The sequence below is a fragment of the Rhinatrema bivittatum genome, chromosome 5 (genome assembly GCF_901001135.1).
Source record: "Rhinatrema bivittatum chromosome 5, aRhiBiv1.1, whole genome shotgun sequence".
In the NCBI taxonomy this organism is placed as follows: Eukaryota; Metazoa; Chordata; class Amphibia; order Gymnophiona; family Rhinatrematidae; genus Rhinatrema; species Rhinatrema bivittatum.
This window is the reverse complement of record NC_042619.1, coordinates 134,121,275-134,134,034: the sequence shown is the minus strand read 5'-3', so window position 1 is coordinate 134,134,034 and position 12,760 is coordinate 134,121,275. Positions and strand designations below refer to the sequence as shown.

General features: G+C 42.1%; 1 protein-coding gene across 1 annotated transcript in view; it reads left to right on the top strand.

Annotated features, from left to right (window-relative positions):
* The window catches only part of NAA16 (N(alpha)-acetyltransferase 16, NatA auxiliary subunit), a 468,335-nt gene that overhangs the window by 173,941 nt on the left and 281,634 nt on the right, over window positions 1-12,760 (top strand). Inside the window, 2 exon segments of the mRNA XM_029602955.1 lie at window positions 10,976-11,129; window positions 11,957-12,076. Coding sequence (XP_029458815.1) covers window positions 10,976-11,129; window positions 11,957-12,076 — 274 coding nt within the window.

Below are 12,760 nucleotides of genomic sequence, written 5' to 3'. Positions count from 1 at the left end.
TGTTTGTTGCCAACCATGCAACAAAAATAGTCTTTCTTCCTTACTCTACCTTTCCCTGACATGATGGAATTTGTTACTGGGGGTTTGGATATTGAAATATTTTATTATTAGTGCCATAACTGATTGTACACTCACTGACCGGACAACACAGTTATTAGCACTCTCATCAACACCCAGACCCTCATTTCTCAAGAGAAAAAAAAAAACCAGTAGCAAAGTGTTACTGCCTGTGTTTCTCCGCTGACTGGCACAGTGGGTGAAACCAATGCAGCACAGACTAAAGTTACTGGTAGCTGCCAAAAAGCTTTTTTTTTTTTTTTAAATAATGAAGTCTTTGAGAGCTCAAATACTGCATCATTCCAAGACTAGGTCTACAGAAGAAATGCCCAGTAATTCCCACACATGCTTAGTCTTCAGGATCAGCATCACTGGATCCAGAGAGCAGCAATAGGCTGGATTATAAAAATGCTTCACTGTAAAATGTTGCCTCTGAGTTCTTCTTTTTTTTTTTTTTTGGTATATATTTTTATTGTTTTCGTAATTACAGACCTTTGGTTACACTTGTAAGAATCCAGAAAGCTTTTTTCTCACAGTATTAAAACCATACATGAATAGAACCATCATTCAGGCCAAGGGATGAACAGTGTTGTAGTCAGGTTTGCAATAGTCAAGATACAATCCATAAACTTAACTGAAACAGAAACATGAACAGAAACATTAACATGAACAGGAACAATCAGTCTCTAACAAGTTAAACCATTGTCTGCTTCCCCCATCCCCTCCCTCCCGCCACCCCTCCCCGAGGTACTTGATGAGATCAATCAAGGAACGGGGGTGCCATCAAATGCGTACAGGTCTGCATGATGGGTCTACTGGAGTAGTATATTTGCTGTTACATATATTTGGCTGTCATATGTACATAGGTTACGTACTCAAGTATATCTTTTCAAGTCTCTCCTCCTCCTAATCCCCAATGGCAAGTATGAGAAGGCTATCACAGTGTCGTCTGTGTAAAGGTAGTCTGGTATTGGTGAAGTGATCCCCAAATCTGAGACACTAACTCTTTTTTTTTTTTTTTTTTTCTGTCTGTGTTTCGGCCGTCATTCGTTCAAAGGTAGCTAGCTTAATCATATTGTTCAACCAATGATTAAGAGTGGGGGCCTTCTCGGAAAGCCAGTGTTTTAAGATTAGTTGTTTTGCCAATAACCCTGCTTTATCTATAAATAACGCAATGTGTGATGGTGGACGTGGAGAGGGTAACATATATGAACCCAGAAGCCATGCCGCCGGTGTTAGTGGGATATCAATGGCACAAATCTTGGAGCATAGAGTTTGTATGGAGGTCCAAAAGTGGAGTATGATTTGGCATGCCCAAAAACTATGGAAATAGCTCCCAACCTCAGTGTGGCATTTAAGACAGAGGGAAGAAGAACAGACTCCCATTTTTGCTGCCTGTTCTGTTGAAACATATATTTGCCATATGAATGTAAATTGTAGTTCCCGTAATTGGGCATTTTCAGTAATCTTTAATGTTTCCTTAAGAAATAGTTTAACTTGTGGCTCCTTTATCCTAAGTCCCTGTGTGTTCTCCCATTTCCCAGCAATCCGTTCTAAACCCTTCGTAATACGATAGGGTTTAATAATTTAGAAAAATTGGAGCTAGAGTAGGGTATCCGCCGCCCCACTCCCAGGACCGTATGTAAGTGTTCTCTTTGCGTCCCCGGTATGCTTGTGAGCCCACTACCAGTGAGGAAGTGCCTCAACTGCAAGTAAGCATAAAATACCGACTTAGGGAGATGATACTTGTCTTGCAAATCTTGAAAGCTATATATTATGTTAGTATCAGAATCAATCAGCTGCGAAAGTAGTCCTCAATCCAGCTGTGGCCCAACTTTGAAATATAGTGGTGCCGATCCAGGTGGAAATAGTGGGTTACCACATATAGTTAGTAAGGGCGTCTCTCTTTTTGATAAGTTCATCACCCTACCTAGATGTTGCCAGGCTCTGCGACCCGATTCAATAAGTATGAAATGTCTACTAGATGGAGGACTCTCTGCCTGACTCAGCTGGATTATAGAAGCCGGGGCCCAGTCTCCCAACCAGCTTTGTACGTAGGAGGTTGGAGAGAAATATTCTGTACCCTGAATCCAGTCTCTAATATGTCGAAGCATGGAGACCAGGTTATAGTGTTGAAAATCTGGGCATTGTATTCCACCTTCCAACATTGGGCCTACTAAGTATCGAAGTGCCAATCTTGTTCTCTTCCCCCTCCAAAGAAAGAGACGTATCTCCCTATTTATAGCTAATAGTTCTTTCCTGGATAGCCATATGGGCAACATGTGCAGTAGATACAGCCACTTTGGAAAGTTCCACCATTTTCAGTAAGTGCATTCTACCCATCAAAGAAACTGGTAGATCCCTCCATCTCTGTAAACGATCGCGCATCTTTTGAGCATTGGTTGAACATTAAGGTGGTAGATATCGGCGGGTAGATATCGGCGGGTGTACTAGATATAAGGACTCCCAAATACTTAATGTGTCCCGCAGCCCACTTGAGAGGAAAGGTGGTTCCCCAGGATTGCTGAAGCTCTCCATAGATCTCCAAGGCTTCTGATTTTTCAGCATTAATCTTGAGCCCAGAGAAACTGCCATAAAATCTTTGCAACTGTAAGACCTTAGGTAGGGATGTCCTAGGATTTGTGAGAAAAATGAGTACATCATCAGCAAATGCCGCAATCGTGAACTCTTGGGTGCCCGCAGCTAGACCAGTGATTTCGGGATCTTGTGAGATAGCTCGTAGCAGCGGGTCTATGGCCAATATATATAGCAGTGGAGACAGTGGACAACCCTGTCTGACCCCTCTCTGCGGTACAAAGGCATGGGAAAGCTGTCCGTTTGCCAAGATGTGTGAGGTGGGTTGATGATATAACAAAGATAGATACTCCAAAATGTGGCCCTGAAAACCATATCGTCTGAGAACCGAAAACAAGTAATCCCATGACACCCTGTCAAAAGCTTTCTCAGAGTCGAAACTCACTGCCATAGCTGGGTTTTTGTGTTGTTGGCATACCTCGATTGCCATAAGCAATTTTACAATATGGGAACTAGAAGAACGGCCCTTCACAAATCCCACCTGATGTTTAGAGATGAGACTTGGCAAAATGCCACTTAATCTCGTCGCCAGCACATTGGCCAATAGCTTGAGATCACAATTTAACAACGAAATTGGCCGGTACGAGGCGGGCAGTGTCGGATCTTTGCCTGGTTTGGGGAGGACGGTAATGTATGCTTTATTGAAGTCTGGTGGGAAGACCTTCCTGTCTAACGCATCCTGATAGAAAGACCTTAGAGAGTCCACCGCTTTCTCCCCTAATATCTTATAATAGTCATAGGCAAACCCGTCAGGACCAGGCGTCTTACCCGACTTACTGTTTTTTATGGCTTGGAGAATTTCTTTACTAGTGAGCGGGGCATTCAACTTTGCCAGGTGTAATTCCGAAAGTGTAGGTAGTTTTAAGCGTGCAAAAAATTTGTCTTCTTCCGTTGGCCCTCCTGCTCTATCATCTGTATACAAGCGGTCATAGAACTGTCTGAGGACTGCGCAGATGTCTGCCCCCCTAGTTGCCCAAGTATTTTGGCTAAGTGCCAGCTTCTCTATGTGAGTCTTACTCCTACGTAGTCTAATAAGGTTGGCTAACGTCCTCCCCGACTTATTCCCAAATCTGTAAAAAGAGTGCTCTTTGTATTGCAGGGATTTTAAGGCTCTTTGATGGAGCAGCGCCTGTAACGCACTGAGAGTGTGTAGATAGTGTGCAATGTGTTTGTGTCGTAGGACTCTGAACCATGTCCGCCCTTGCTTGTTGCAATTGGCTATCCAGGGCCAAAATTCCCGAATTGATAGTCTTGTTCCTGGAGCGAAGGTAGGAAATTTTCCCCCCTTAACACCGCTTTACTAGTTTGCCAGAAAGGTCTGGGGTATAGGCATGTTGGGCATTCGTCTCTTGATAGTTTCCCCATTTTTCAACCAAAAAAACCCTGGAACTTCAGATCGTCTTTCATTAAAATTTGGAAATTTCCACCATCTAGTTCGTTCTGTCTCTTCTCCCCAATTAAACATCACCAAAGGCATTGCATGATCCGACACTCCCGGTTCATCTATACCAGTAGAAGCTACAAATGGGAACAATGTTGTGGGAACCTAAAATATAATCAATGCGGGATAAGGTTTTGTGAGCTTTGGAAAGATGAGTATAATCCCGTTCTGTCGTATGCAGTGTCCGCCAAGTAGTCAAGCAAATTGAGATCTCTGCATAATTGACCAATGAAAGTGCGTCGAACGGGAAGTGGGATTGATATTAGCGGCGGATTGTCTAGGGATGTGTCATGTATGAGTTAAAATCTCCTGCAAGAAGGAGTCCCCCTGTACCCTGAGTTAGCAGTATATTGGAAATGTTCTGAAAAAAATGCAGCAGAGGGTGAATTCGGGCTGTAAACGTTAACGATAGTTATGTCTTTCCATTAAGTTTCCCGGCTATTACAACGTATCTGCCCGCCGGGTCTTTAGTTTCTTTTATCAATTGGAAAGAAAGAGATTATTGGATTAAAACAGCTACTCCTGCCTTTTTTCCCACCGCTGGGGCATAGTAACATTGACCTACCCAATCTCTCAAAAGCTTTTGCTCTCTGCTTCCGTTAGATGTGTTTCTTTGTATGCACGCTATATGTACATGAGATCTGTTCAGGGCTTGCAATATTTTGGTTCTTTTAATAGGATGGCCTAGCCCATTCACATTGAGGCTTGCTACCTTCAAAGGAGGCATAAGCTCTGTGTGTTCTGCAGAATATAAGAGATATAATAGACTCTAGTACCCCAGGCTCCCCAGCCTAAGCCCAAGGCACAAACTACACCCTTGACACACCGTCCACCTGTGACCTATGACAATCAATTCCAGCGTGTAGAAAACACCCGCTTTGTGGCAAACATAAACTCTCTGTACCTCTCTGTTGGGCCCTATCCCCTCCCCCTCCCTCCCTCCCCTCTCCCTCCTTACCCTCCCTTTTCCCACTTCTTCCCCAAAAAACCATAATGAACAGTGTCTGTCCACCCGAAGGTGTCAAGATGCTTGGAGGTACACGTTAGTGACGCCTCGGGGCCCTCCTCCGCAAAAGTTGTTAGCTCCAGTAGAAAAGAAAAGAAAAAATATTGAAACAGTCCATTGTCCCTGTCTTGTGTTGCAGTGCAGTAGTTTTGTTATTTTCCTAGTCGTCTTTTCTCCGTCTGCGCTTCCTCCCACGGTTTCGCCCTTTTTTTTTTTGTTTTTGTTTTTTCAGTTTTTATTCCGCCGCTGGCTCGTTCACCATAATGGTGCCCTCGCATGTACTCGGCATTATATCCAAACATGCCCGGTAAGCCCGGGTAAACAAAGCTGGTATATGCTTACTTGTCCCGGCAGTCCGCATCCGTGTTGTACTGTTCATGTCCGTACTCCGCCATACCTCGGTCCGCCTCGCCCGGGCAAGCATATGGGTTGCTTAAACATTTACAATCCATGGGTGTATACAATGCCATAACGTCTGTTTCCCGGCCCAGAACAGCTGTCTAATCAGGCGCAGGTACTTCCAGTCAAAGGAAATAGAGAACAACAGGCCACAACAACAAAAATAAAAGGCCAAGGACGGCAGTGAAGAAAAAAAGAAAACAAAACAAAAGACAACATACCCTGAGGGGCCGCAGATTCTTTTCTCAGCGCCACTGCAAGTGTTGTCCGCCGGCCTCTGGGGGTTTACTACCCACTGTCCATTCTCGGCCCGTAGCGTCCCTCCTCAAAATCTTTCTGTTATTGCGTCCTATCTGGTTGTCCTGCTTATGGCCAGCCATCTGGTTCTGTAAGATATGAATCATGCATACATCTTTTTGCTCCGTGGGAAGCATTTTCCAGCCCAACTGACTTCACATGGTTTAGTATAAATTTTTTCGCCGCCTCAGGGTCTGTAAATGCGTGGTCCTTGCCCGCGTGGTGGAATCTGAGAGTCGCCGGGTAAGCCAGCTGAAATCGCACTTTCTTATTGAAGAGGTCAGTACAACTGGGACTAAACAGTTTGCGTTTAGCTGCAACTTGGGCCGAATAATCCTGAAATAGTCTGATCGCAGTACCCTGGTATTGCAAAGCATTTTTCAAGCGGTACGCCCCGTAAAATCTTTTGTTTATGGGACCAATTTAGAAGTTTGGCAATTATCAATCGGGTCTGGAGTCTCCGTCCCGTTTGCGTCCAAGGCGATGCACGCGTTCAAAGGGGCATGGGATAAACACTGTAGAACTCTAAAGGCTAGAAAACAGAAATGAGAAAAAGCGTGCAGGGGGAATAACTTACTAGTTGCAGTGGTTACTACCCTTATTTGTTTATTTATTTATTTAGCATTTTTATTATACCGATATTCAAGTACATAATTACCAGTCACGTCGGTTTACATTCCAACAGTAAACCATGACATGAGGATGTCTTACATTAAACCAGGGAAATCAAAAACTTGGATACAAAAGAACTGGGTTTAACACAGCAGTATATAAGCTAAGTGGATTAACCGGCAAGCCTAATGCTTGCTGGTGTCGTGTTCGGTGACTAGGTAAAGGGCCAAAGGTATTAAGTGCATCTACCTCGGGTTTATTACAGCGAGAGTACCATTAAGGAGATGCCTAGGACAAAGTCTACTAGTGGGAGATATGAAGAGGTAGAAGGGTTAAGAGAAGGCTTGGTTGAACAACCAGGTCTTGAGTCTTATTTTTTTAAAGGTGATTGGACATTGTATGAGCCTGAGGTCTGGAGGAGTGAGTTCCATTGCTTGGTCCGGCGGTAGAGAGAGCTCTTTTCCTTATGCCGTTTTGATAGGGGGGTCCTGTAGAGTGCCTCCATATGCTTGTTCTCAACAGTCTGGAGGGAAGTACGAGGCTGAAACGGGATCATGAGGTCCAGAGGGATGATGTTGTGTATGGCTTTGTGGATGATAGATAAGACTTTGAACATAATTCTGAATTGGATGGGAGCCAGTGCAGGTTCTTTAGGATTGGTGTTATATGGTCTCTTTTGTTAGTTTTTGTTAGGATCCTTGCTGTAGCGTTTTGTAACATCTGTAAAGTTTTTATAGTGGTAGCAGGGAGGCGCGAGTAACAGAGAATTGCAATAATCGATTTTAGTGAAAATGATTGCTTGTAGGACTGATCGGAGAATCTTGAAAGTGGAGGAGGGGTCTCAACCGTTTTAAAACTTGAAGTTTAAAGAAGCAGTCCTTTACAGTGTTATTGATGAAGCTTCTGCAGTTAAGTTGGTTGTCCATGATGACTCCCAAGTTTCTGACTTGGGGGGATAGGACTGGTTGAGAAGCAAGGTGTGAGTTGGACAACAGGCGATTCCCATCTTGGGTGATTGATTTATTTATTTATTTATTTATTTATTTATTTATTTAAGGATTTATATACCGGAGGTTCCTGTATAATATACATATCACCCCGGTTTACAATGAACAGTAACTATCGCTTCAAGTTAGCGGTTTACAATGAACATAGTTAATCCAAGAAACAGAATAAATATATATATATAACAATGCTAACAATTAATAAATAACAATTAATAAATGAAAATAATGCAATAACAATTAATAAATAATTAATAAATAAACAACAATAAATATCAATGAAAAAATGGCAATAAAAAATGACAATAAATAAAATACAATAGCGGTTGGTAAAATAACATGAGGGTTAATGAGAAAATACATGGTTATGAGGTGATGAGGAGAAACTCTGTCTTGTTGGGATTGAGTATCAGGTTGAGGCTTGTTAGTAGGTTGATGGATTGTAGACAGGAGTTCCAGAAATCCAGGGTTTTGTGAAGTAAATCTGTAATCGGTATGAGAATTTGAACATAGTCTGCGTATAGATAATGGGTTAGATTTAGTTTGGTGAGGAGCTGACAAAGCGGAAGCAAGTATATGTTGAATAAAGTTGGAGATAATGAAGAGCCTTGTGGGACTCCCAGGGTGGAGCTAATTGGGTGTGACTCTTTACTGTTGATCTTGACCTTGTAGTACCTGTTCTGGAGGAAAGATTTGAACCAATTGAGGGCGATACCTTTGATGCCAATGTCAGATAGATGATCTATTAGTATAGCGTGATTCACCGTGTCAAATGCCGCTGTTAGGTCAAGGAGGATGAGCAGACAGGGTTGTTTTTTTTTCGAGGTTCAAGAGGATGGAGTCGTTAGTGAGATTAGGAGGGATTCTGTGTTTCGTGCTTTACGGAAGCCGAGTTGAGACGGGGAGAGTATGTTGTTGTCCAGGAATTCCAATAGTAAATTTGTTTATTTACTATTCTTTCCAGGATTTAACAGAAGGCATAGAAATTACTACCCTCAACCAATATGCCTTGATGCTTTTCATGCAACTGCAGCATTGCTCCCTTCTTAGACAGCAGGGGAAAAAAGGGGAATTGGATTCAGACAACAACCAAGGGCCCCAACCTCTACAGTCTTGGGTACTGATACACAGACATAAGGGAAAAGCACAGGTCTGCTTCTACAGCCAAGTTCATAAGAAAAGCACGTCAAGCAGCACTGTCTGAATTTTCAAGAAAGCTCATCACCCAGTAAAAAAAAAATTGCTAGCTGCAATTTTTATGGGTTATAAGGCTTGGGGATAACTGCACGGTGGCAGAAGTTACTACCCTTGAGAGAAAAATGGGAGTAACCTGCCTAGAGTGGCAGTCACCACTTTAAACCTACTGGGCAGACTGGATGGACCATTTGGTCCTTTTCTGCTGTCATTTCTATGTTTCGCTGCCCTGGGAAAAGTGAGCTAAAGACCTTGTATGTCATTACTAATTTTATTCCCAACTCCCTTCAGTTTTTGCTCCACATCCTAGAATAGCTAGCAGCATGTTTTTGTGCCAGTGATTGATGCAATCTTGCAGCAGATGGAGATGCACTGATTTTGGGAATCACCAACACAACTGTCAGAGTGCAGATAGAAGTCAAAGCACCTCACAAGATGAATCAGAATGAGCGGAAAGAGAAACATTCACTGTACAAAAACGTACCATGGGTGCTTTTAGGATGCACAATATTTATTTATTAAAATGTATAACCTGCCTATCTACAATTCTAGAGGGCATACAGATAACATTCTTAATAGTTTTTATGTTGTGTTATTTACTAACAGATAAAAACAAAAAAAACAAAAATAAAATAACACAAAACTGTAGTCTCTTTTCGGAAGTCTAATTATTTTAATCCTTTATGAAGGTAATAAGAATGGAGTCTGTTAGGCAATAATCATAGGCTTTTGCTAATGCAAAATGCCTGTTGGAGCAAAAACTGAAGGGGTTATGGGGTAAAATTTTCAGAAATCAAAAGTTGTCATAAATAAGTCACAGAATCACAATCTGCTGCAGTTATATGTACACTGTACAAACCTTTAAAATTTGCATTGGCACAAAAATGTGCTGGTGTGGTGGTTCTACTTTTAAAGCACTATTTCTTAAAAGAAGAATTTACATTAGCAAAATATATTTTTACATATAGGGCCACTAATCTTAAATCAAAACTATCCATCCCCATACAATATAATTTGAAAACTTTCAAGTGACTTGCTGTATAAGAGGAAAACTTGCAAGCTATTTTAAATTTGCTGCCATTTAGTAGGTTTCACTTCTGTGTTCAGTAGAGATGTGAATCGTGTGCCCGATCGTTTTAACGATCAGGTTCGGATGGAGGGAGAAAAAAATCGGATCGTTAGAGATGTGAATTGGAATCGGTTCCGATTCCAATTCATATCATTAATTTTTTAGTGAGGCGGCCTGAGCAGATAAAAAAAAAAAACCCACCCCGACCCTTTACAAATGACCCCTTTGCTCTCCCACCCTCCCGAACCCCCCCAAAATGTTAAATTACCTGGTGGTCCAGTGGGGGGAGGGGTGTCCCGGCGCGATCTCCCGCTCTCGGGCCATCAGCACCATTTTGGCTACCACTGATAAAAATGGCGCCAATGGCCCGATAAAAAAAAACAACCCACCCCGACCCTTTACAAATTACCCCCTTTGCTTCTCCCACCCTCCCGACCCCCCAAAAACCTTTTACATGTACCTGGTGGTCTAGCGGGGGGTCCGGGAGCCATCCCTTCAATCATACCCTCTGTGCCGGTGCTGCTGGACTGGTTTCAAAATGGCACCGATCGCCTTTGCCCTCACTATGTCACAGGTTGTGACATAGTGAGGGCAAAGGCGATCGGTGCCATTTTGAAACCAGTCCAGCAAGCACCGGCACAGAGGGTATGATTGAAGGGATGGCTCCCGGACCCCCGTTAGACCACCAGGTACATGTAAAAGTTGTTTTGGGGGGGTCGGGAGGGTGGGAGAAGCAAAGGGTAATTTGTAAAGGGTCGGGGTGGGTTTTTTTTTTAATCAGGCCATCGGCGCCATTTTTATCAGTGGTAGCCAAAATGGCGCCGATGGCCTGAGAGCGGGAGATCGCGCCGGCCCCCCCCCCCCCCCCCCCACTGGACCACCAGGTAATTTAACATTTTGGGAGGGTGGGGGAGGGTAAAGGATTGGTTTTAAAGGGTCGGGGTGGGTTTTAGGGGTTGTTTTGGTGTTCTAGTTTTTCCCGCCCTCCCCCCAAATAATTCCCGTACTCGATTAAACGATTTTTTCACGATAAATCGAGGAATTCCTATTGTATCGAGTCCCTTACCGATTAATGACGATTTTAAAATTATCGGACGATAATTTAAATCGTTAAAAAACGATTCACATCCCTAGTGTTCAGGGTAGTCATCAACCATGTACAGACTTGTTACTTTGTTACAGAGATGTTTTTAAACTTCACTGCATCATCATTATGCAGAGTAATGTGCCTAAAATAACTAAACTTGACTGTGTATAAAATCTTATTGCTAATTTATATGTTATGATATTTTTAATTCTAGGTTCCTCCTAATAAAATAGACTATGAATACAGTGAGCTGATACTGTACCAGAACCAAGTGATGAGAGAAGCAGATCTGTTTCAAGAGTCTTTGGATCACACAGAAACTTATGAGAAACAAATATGTGATAAACTTGTGGTAGAAGAAATTAAAGGTAATGCTGTGTGTCTTCCCCAAAAGAAAATCTATACAGTGTCTAGCAGCTCTCTAAATCAGGGCTTCCCAAACCTGTCTTGGAGACACAACAGCCAGTCAGGTTTTCAGAATATGCACAACAAATATGTATGACATAAATTAAAATACATTGGAAATCATGATTAGTCATTGTGGACATCCTAAAAACCCGACTGGCTGTAGGGTTCCCAAGACAGGTTTGAGAAACTCTGCCCTAAGTTAATAGGCTCAGTAAGTGAAGAATAAAGGTCAGCTCATTCTAAAATGATCCTTTTTGACTTATAAAAATTAATTATTGTTACTTATATGTAACTACACTCTGTTGTAGTAATAATTACTTAATTTGCTAACTTGTGTTCCTGGTTGTGAACACAAACTGTTTTGATTTTTTTTTTCTAACTCGTGGTAGTAACTTAACACCTGCTGTTCACAATTCTAAGGAAGTCACTTTAAATTCTTCCTTCTTTGTAATACTTTTAATGTCTTCAGCTTCTCTACTTTTGCTAATTGATGTTTATCCAGTCATCTGAAGGTCCATATTATTAACCTTTGCTGTTTAACACCATTTCTGTTGTATTGGAGGATAAGGACTATTGATCTCAAAAAGTCATCCACATTGTCATTTTAGTTATTACAATTTACAGAGAATCCAGTTTCCCCCAGAACCAATAATGTTTTTAGAATTCTGAACTACGTTAAGTGTGCACACATTACATGATTATTGATTCCTAAAACATTTAGCAAAAGTAACCATATTATAGTAATCCATTTGTAATATTTTTGCAACTCTGAATTATGAATTTGTAGGAGACATGTTACTGAGATTAGGAAGATTAAAAGAAGCTGCTGAAGTATACCGAGACTTGATTGATCGCAATGCAGAAAACTGGTGTTACTATGAAGGCTTGGAACAATCTCTGCAGCCTAGTAAGTAATGTATCCTGAAAAGTACTGACACGCTTTAACCACTAGACGACTACTCCACTCATTATTTGCAGTAACTTAAATTTAAGCTGTAATAAACTGACAACAGTCAGTTTCCAAGAGATCCAAAAGCACCTTGTTCATAGAATACTAATACTGACACTTATTAAAGTCTCAGGAAATGTCACACTATATAAAAAAAATTTCTATAACCTGACATCTGCTGGTTTCGCAGACCAGTGTTGTTGACTTAGGAAGCATTCCAATGCCACCTCTTCCTGGAAGCCTTTGGTTTTTTTTTTTCCTTTTCCCTTTGCCTCCACTGGCATGCTTATTTGCAAAAGCAGCATCCTCTTGCTGCAGGCCTTTATTCTACTTGCGAAGCAGGCCAGTGGTTCCTATGATGCAACTGAAGCTTATAGGAATTGTGTAGCAAGGCTTTCATGTAAATACCCAGATCAGTCCAGACCAGTGGGTTATGCACTCCCACCAGCAGATGGAGTCAGAGAGCAAAGCTTCGAGGCACTGGTATCCCAAGTTTGCCACCTGCAGCTCATCAGTATTTCTCTGACTCCAGCAGATGGTGGTCATGTATACCTGCAGCTCTGTGTGAGATGGATTTTTCTTGCTCCCTGAGGTGCTAGTTTCAGTGTCTGGGCCATCCCTCAGGTAGAGCCGGGCGAATGG